The sequence below is a fragment of the Notolepis coatsorum genome, assembly GCF_963971535.1.
Source record: "Notolepis coatsorum genome assembly, chromosome: 12".
Taxonomy (NCBI): domain Eukaryota; kingdom Metazoa; phylum Chordata; class Actinopteri; order Aulopiformes; family Paralepididae; genus Notolepis; species Notolepis coatsorum.
The window spans coordinates 56,498,139-56,505,661 of NC_140176.1; the positions used below are offsets into that span (position 1 = coordinate 56,498,139).

Sequence of the window (7,523 nt, forward strand, 5' to 3'; positions counted from 1 at the left end):
GCCCCGATAAGACAGGAATCCTTTCCTGGAAAGTGAAATCCAAGGCGGCGGTGTGCGGAGCGGCTGTTGTCGAGGGCAGAGAGAGTGCTGCGTGTTGTTGGACGAGGCGAACTTATCTATGGATTCACAGTTATTGTTGGCCACCGACAGCCGAGCGTCTGGCCCAACCAAAACATGATTCGATTGACAGTCAAAGTGAGGACCGTAGAGGAAGCGAGCGCGACATCATCGTCGGGGAAGACATCGCCGGGCAGTTGTGTGTGTTGACCATATACTGTACCATTATACTTGTGCGGTTCAAGTCCTTGTGTGTGCGTGTGTGTGTGTGTGTAGCATGCTATTTGAGTGTGATGGGAGCTCATTCACTCAGTAAGGCACGTTGTTGCTTGTGGAGAGTTTTCATTCAGAAAACGCTTCCTGAATGGCGTGTGAGTGACTCTGAATGGCGTGTGAGTGACTCTCTGTGTGTCCACCCTCGGTCAAACAGTCCTTCACTAATTCCAAAAGAGGCATCATAGTCAATACTGTGCACTGGTCGCAGTTTAGTGTGTCGTCTGTTTGTTTAGAAAACAAAAAGGCACTTTGGCAAAAAAAAAAAAAAAAAAAAAGAAGGAAAAGAAAAGAAGAAAACGAAAAAAAAACGAAAAATACAAATTTCGTTCATATAAAAAGAGAAATCAAAAATCAGACTTCATCAAATAAGTTAACATTACAAAAGTTTCTCGTTCAGGAAATGATCCTCAACACTTGTCTATGGTGTGTGTGCAGGCGAACACTTCAACCCACCAAAGAAAAAAACAAAAACAAAGAATGATGCTCTAAGTCCTCTTTTTTTGCACTTTATGGACACAGACCAAAAAAAACAAGTCAAAGAAAGAGTGTTCTTTTTTTTGTCCCCACTCTTTCTCATTTTCAAACAGAAAGAAAAAAAATCTTGTTTTCCTTTCCAACTGTCGGGATTTTTATCCCCCCCCCCCCCCCCCCCTGCAGGGACTCGGGTGAGTTCGCTTAAACAGGAATGTTTGCTGTTTTTCGCTCGTAGCGAGGGCTCAGGGTTTGGATGAGTGAGGTGGTGGGAGAAGGGGGGTCAAGGGGGTTCGGTGGGCGGGGCTAATACTTGTGTACCATCGGCACTTTGACAGTCTTGATCTCTGCTATGTGGGAGGACTTCTGTATGATGCAGCTGGTCGTCCCAGACAGGCTGTCTTTCCCCTGAGCCAGGTTGGTCAAGGCCATGGCTGCGTTGATCTCCCTCCAGTATGTCTCGTCCGTCTTGCCCTTCACCTTCTCCTTCTGCACCATTCCGATGCTACGAAGCAGAACACAGAGGGAACACAGGGTTAGACGACAAATTCGCTCTGTAATGAACGAGGAACGGATTTGAAATTGTGCCGCACAATACAAACTCACCTGTCACATTTACTCAATCCATGGTCCATGGCTTCTGAAAGCACAATAAAAAGAAGAAAACGTCAATTTTCCAGTGTCCTCGGGGGTCAATGAGGAATAATTGTGTTTGTGTGTTTGCCTGTCCGTGCATCTGCGTACGGACAAATACCTGTGTGAGGTCTGTACGACCCGTGCAAACATGTGTTGCTCTGCTTACTCTCCTAATTCAGACCCCGGACGAAATCAGACGTTCTCGTAACGAGTCGTCACGAAACAAGGTGACTAATCGAATAGAAGTGAAAGATGTTTCGCATGACTCATAAACTCCGTTCTCCAATATTTAGTTGGAAAACAAACGAGACTCGGGCCAACGGTAATTGTGTTGTCTGAGGAAAACGAGATCGAAAGCGAGCGAGCGTAGAAGGGACGGAGCGGGGAGGAGGGAGGGGAAAGAACACAGATGAAAAGTGAGTCAAGCGGAGAACGAGCGACGTCTGCTCTTTTTCTGTTCAAATGAGGGAGCGATTTCTCTATCTCATATGTGAAACATTAGTGAGTAATAGCAAAGTCATTAAACAATGAAACCCAACAGCTATTCCGGCCAACCGGTGTGTTTACCTCAATATACCATTCACACGGTGCTCAAGAGACTCAAGAGAGAGAGAGAGAGAGAGATTGATCATGTGTGTGTGGAGAGTCAGGACCTGTCTTCTGTCTAGAATCCTGCTTCTAGGTGAGTTTTACCCAACGCTGAAGATGATGACACAGGCTTGGCAGTCCCAACAGGCATTAAAAAAGAGCAGAGCATCTGGATTTCCTGGCCGTAAGCTGCAGGCACACCCTCTCTCTAAGTTAACTAAACACACATAGCCAGGGCCCCGTGAGCCCAGAAGAAAGGTCTGAAGGACCAGGTAGAGGTACTAAAAAAGACTAAACGAACTCAAGATCACGCTTAGGAAAATAAAGTCGCCCTCGTGTTGAAATGTCCAACGAAGAGACTTTTCTTTTGGTGTGACATTCCCTTCGCCCCCGTGTGTTCACTGCTGCTCAGGTAAACGGAGTGAGTTTTCCTCCCGTGAGGAGAGGCTGTTTTACGATCGGTCCCAAAATTTGGCCCGGAGCGCTGATTGAGTGTGGAGGCCAGCTGCTTTGGTTTAAGCTGATCGCCCTCCCAGGACGTGACGTCCGGCCGCCGCAGACTCATCGCGTCAGAGAGACACCCGCCGGCCTGCCCGACACCGCGTAAAGCACATGCCTCCAACACGAACAGTCGTTTTAAACGAGCTGCCACACTCCTCGCGCCGCGGCTGCCACAAGTCATCGCCCCCCGACGGTTGTGTTTCTGAGCGGCTCTCGCCCCCCCCCCCCCCTGGAATGTCATTCCCACGCTCGGAGGTCGGCCGGGGACACGGCCTCTCTGGGTTTAGACGGACACCCTGCAGCTGTGGAGAACCCTGTCATTCAGCCGCAACCCGGGGGTCCCGGCCTCCTCTCCGACGGCGGTGAGTAGACGGATCTCGCCGCCGCGCGTCACCGCCTCTCACCTTGACACCCTTCCAGTTTCCAGAGACCTAGATCTGGCGTCCAGGCTTTTTTTTCTTCTTTTTTGCAAGGTCGCAACAAGCAGCTAATTATTCCTAGCGCCTCCCCCTCTGTCCTCACCGCTTGCTTTCCAGAAAAGCTTGTCACATGTGTGTGTGTGTCGTGAGTCGTGACCCTGACTGGCGGTCCCGGGGCGGTGCGTAGCCCCCTCGGCTAATGCCGGTCTAATTGTGTTGTTTCCCCTTCGTCCTCTAATAGGAGGGAGACGCACTCCGCTCACCCCAATCTAGTCCTATTGATCCTTCTTCAAAAGGAAAAGGAAGAAGAAAGGAAGGAGAGAACACTTTCGTGTTTGGTGAGACGTGTACGTGCAAGTGTGCCAGAGAGAGAGAGAGAGAGAGAGAGAGAGAGAGAGAGAGAGAGAGAGAGAGAGAGAGAGAGAGAGAGAGAGAGAGAGAGAGAGAGAGAGAGAGAGAGAGAGATGACGACATGATAACCAAGAAACCACAGATTGAGATTTCAGGTTTTTTTGCCAGAGCATTCCAACAAAATCCTCACATTCTCTCGTCTGGCCACAGCTCTCTACTCTCCTATAGAGGTTATCCTGCTTCGTCTATGACTCCTTCCCTTCTGCTATTTCTCCTCCCGCTCGCTATCGGTCTCTCATTCACTCTCCACTCGTTCCCTCTCCTCACCTCTCCTCACCTCTCCTCTCCTCTCCTCTCCTCTCCTCTCCTCTCCTCTCCTCTCCTCTCCCTCTCCTCTCCTCTCCTCTCCTCTCCTCTCCTCTTGGCCTGAGCGATTTGCCGCTAATACCCCACGATTTGGGATCGACTCAAGATTGACCGTTGTCGTCTGGGCCAGCCAAAACTAATGGGATGTTTCCCATACTGTAAGCACAGGGAATTTTTTACTCAATCTGTTTAATGTCAGGAATCAGTACTTCTTCCACAACTTCTCAAGTCCTCAAAAACCCTTGGAAATAAATAACACAACCTTCTTCCTCTTCTCCTCTTCCTTCCCCTCTCCTTTTTTAGCTTTCAGACATGACTTCAAACTTCGAACGGACGTCCACTTGAGTCTGTCAACATCAGGTGAAATATGTTGATTCTTGGAGCTCATGGAGACACGTCCCATGTGTCTTCATCTAAGCCTGTAGATTAATACCAGTGCCGGGGAGTGAATGGGCCCCCGACTTACAAATATGCTCAATTCTGCACAATTACAGCTCCATAATTACAGAGCAATTGCACTGTTTTCATGTGTTGCACTGTTGTTACGTTTCCACAAGGCTTATTAGCTCAATGTTTACCGCTGTGCCACTCAGCGCACGGATCGCGGTCGCTATTGGCAATGCAAATGTCAACAGCGGCAACATCAAACATCAACCGTGAGGAGATGAGTTGCGTCATCCTTGCAGGGAACGTGTCATATCTTTCTCTCATTGTTGACGTTACTGCAGTCTGTGAAGGGTTAACACCGGGCGAAAGTGTCCTCTCCTCCCACAGCTGAAGCAATGTTTCAAGCGTGCCTACTGTCCAGATGCTGTCCTCTTCAGGCCTATAAAAGCAGCGTTTTTGCGCGAGAGCCCCCCCAGCAGGTGGAGAAGGAGTGGCTACACACAAGCTGCTGGACCCCTCCTCTGTCCTCCATCACCCCCCCCCCCCACCCCCCACCCTCCTCCATCACGGAGAACTCTGGACCCCGGGATCTGGAAACGGACCACCGCACGCAAAAAACTCTATTTCCAAACCCCTGTGCCTAAACATCTAAAAGTCAGATTTTTTAAAACAAAAGCTGTGCCAAAGAAACTATAAATCATCGATAAATCATAGCGGGCCTTTTATTATTTTCTCATTCTTTTCCGCCCCCCTCCCGCCCCCCCCCCCCACCCAACACTTTTCTTTTTTCTTCTTCACTACTTTTGCTACCGAAAGTCTACTTTGCTGTTGCCTTTGGGCTACACTGACAGTAGGGTTTCATGGACCGCCAAAGGGGAAAGCTAAGAAGTCTGATGGTTTCTGGCGTCTGCGCTGAAAGTCCAAAAATACTAGCGCACTTAACGTCACCACAGGGTAATGAGGGAGAGAGCGAACCAAAGAAAAAGACACAAAAACAAAACATTATGGAAAAACAAGAGAAAAGGAGCAATGGGGGGGGGCAGAGCGCGGGTGGGGGGCTGACAGACGAGAGGGGGAACGAAGTACACCTGCTCAGAGAGCGGAGGTAGAGAACGGAGAAGAGTGGTGGAGAATCATCATTACCATCTGGTGCTGTTGTTAGCAACACACAACAATAAACATGGCTGGCCCCGTTGCACAAGCCAAGAGCTGGGCTGAATTAGGAGACAAATAAAACACACACACACATGCACATGAACACACATACATACACACATGTGTACATACACACATACACACAAACACAAACTTAGTTATAGAGTTAAGAGGGTGAGCTAAGCTTATTTCCCCGCCTCGGCCCCCGCGGACAGTTGGAAGGGGAAGCAGACATGGCACACAGCTGTCTGCTCCGCGGCAGCGCAGGTCAACCGGCCAACGGAACCGAGACGCGGCACGCCGTCATCGCTCCGGGTACGTGACCCGCGCTGCCCCGGGAGCTACAGTCAGTCATGATGAGTCATCGCTGGTGGAGTGTGGACAGGAAACCTCTCTCACTCCCTGGAAGAAGAAGTGAACCTCCAGCAAAACATGTTGTGATGATGACAGATTGCTCAGCGGAAATACGGTCACGTTTCAAGTGGCTGACCGGGCAGACGTGGTTACCTGCTGCCCGCTCCTTTGTTTCCAGTGAGAGTTGAAATGACTAGCGTCTCTCAAGCGGCAGCACTCACCATAGCGCCTATCAACACTATCTTGAATCCAATCCGATTTTTTTTTTTTATTATTATTAATGATCTGTGCTTTTTATAATGTCAAGGAGTCTGTGAATGAATTTAGAACTGCCTCTGCTCTGCCAACCAAGCTGTTAGCTGCCCCTGTCACCTGTCTCCCTCTCTTTGTCTCTCCCTCTCTCTCTCTCCGTCTCCCTCTCTCTCCCTCTCTCTCTCTCTCTCTCTCTCTCTCTCTCTCTCTCTCTCTCTCTCTCTCTCTCTCTCTGTCTCCCTCTCTGTCTCTCTCTCTCTCTCTGTCTCCCTCTCTCTCTCTCTCTCTCTCTCTGTCTCCCTCTCTGTCTCTCTCTCTGTCTCCCTCTCTGTCTCTCTCTCTGTCTCCCTCTCTGTCTCTCTCTCTGTCTCCCTCTCTGTCTCTCTCTCTGTCTCCCTCTCTGTCTCTCTCTCTGTCTCCCTCTCTGTCTCTCTCTCTGTCTCCCTCTCTGCTTCTCTCTCAGTGTCCCTCTCTGTTTCTCTAAAGGATGGTGAAGGAGTTCAGACTGGGACCCCAAATAGCTCAAACTGATGCAGTGAACAACAATGCAACATGGGTCACAATGAGTTCATTTCAACCAATAGCCAAAGCCAACAATACATGGGTTTCCCATCCACATGATACCAGTGTACATGACCGGGGCAAAAGGCGAACATAGTCCTGATCAAAACAATGGGGCAGACGCAGACTATTATCTTCACATTTTGTTAGCCATGTTAGAAATCTAAACAATCCATCTATTCCCAAGCTTAATATGTAACAGGTGAGGACTTTTTGCCTATAGAGCCCTGTTATACTTTTTCATGCGCAAGAGCTCAGAGCAGGAATGACTCAAAAGTCACGTATTTGGGCGGTTATCACCCTGTTGGCATTGCAGCATAATATGTACAAAGAGGAAGCCCATCTATAGGATATGAATCTAATGTCCGAGCAGTGACTAGACTTCAATCCCTTTGAAGAAAACGAAACGGAGGGTAACAATAACACACACACACACACATAACAGCTATTGTATAAAACTCTCAATAGTTCTCCCATTATCCAGCACATAGCCTCTTGTGAAATATTAGTATTAGTATTGGAGAAATACTAAGAGAGTCGAGGGAGAGGGAGAAATACTAAGAGAGTCGAGGGAGAGGGAGAAATACTAAAAGAGTCGAGGGAGAGGGAGAAATACTAAAAGAGTCGAGGGAGAGGGAGAATACTGAGAGAGTCGAGGGAGAGGGAGAAATACTAAAAGAGTCGAGGGAGAAATACTAAGAGAGTCGAGGGAGAAATACTGAGAGAGTCGAGGGAGAAATACTGAGAGAGTCGAGGGAGAAATACTAAGAGAGTCGAGGGAGAAATACTAAAAGAGTCGAGGGAGAAATACTAAGAGAGTCGAGGAGAAATACTAAAAGAGTCGAGGGAGAGGGAGAAATACTAAGAGAGTCGAGGGAGAAATACTAAGAGAGTCGAGGGAGAGGGAGAAATACTAAGAGAGTCGAGGGAGAAATACTAAAAGAGAGTCGAGGGAGAAATACTAAAAGAGAGTCGAGGGGATGTTTCAACATCGCCGTGTCCTTGTGTTTACGAGTGGCTGTAAACACAGGCTAATCATGGCCCCATAAATCTCACCAAATGAGTGGGGCCTCTCGATGAGAAAGTAAATACCTTGTTATGGCTCTCCCTTTCTGTGTCTTGTCTGCGTGCGTGTGTGTATGCGTGTAT

General features: G+C 48.7%; 1 protein-coding gene across 1 annotated transcript in view; it reads right to left on the bottom strand.

Moving 5' to 3' along the window:
• Positions 1-1,059: 1,059 nt before the first annotated feature.
• The window catches only part of mkxa (mohawk homeobox a), a 12,830-nt gene continuing 6,366 nt past the window's right edge, over positions 1,060-7,523 (bottom strand). Inside the window, exons 3-5 of the mRNA XM_084325839.1 lie at positions 2,485-2,617; positions 1,411-1,444; positions 1,060-1,309 (exon numbers count right to left, since the gene is read on the bottom strand). Of these exons, the coding sequence (XP_084181965.1) occupies positions 1,111-1,309; positions 1,411-1,444; positions 2,485-2,617 (366 nt within the window). The 3' untranslated portion in view covers positions 1,060-1,110. The remainder of the gene's footprint in view (positions 1,310-1,410; positions 1,445-2,484; positions 2,618-7,523) is intronic.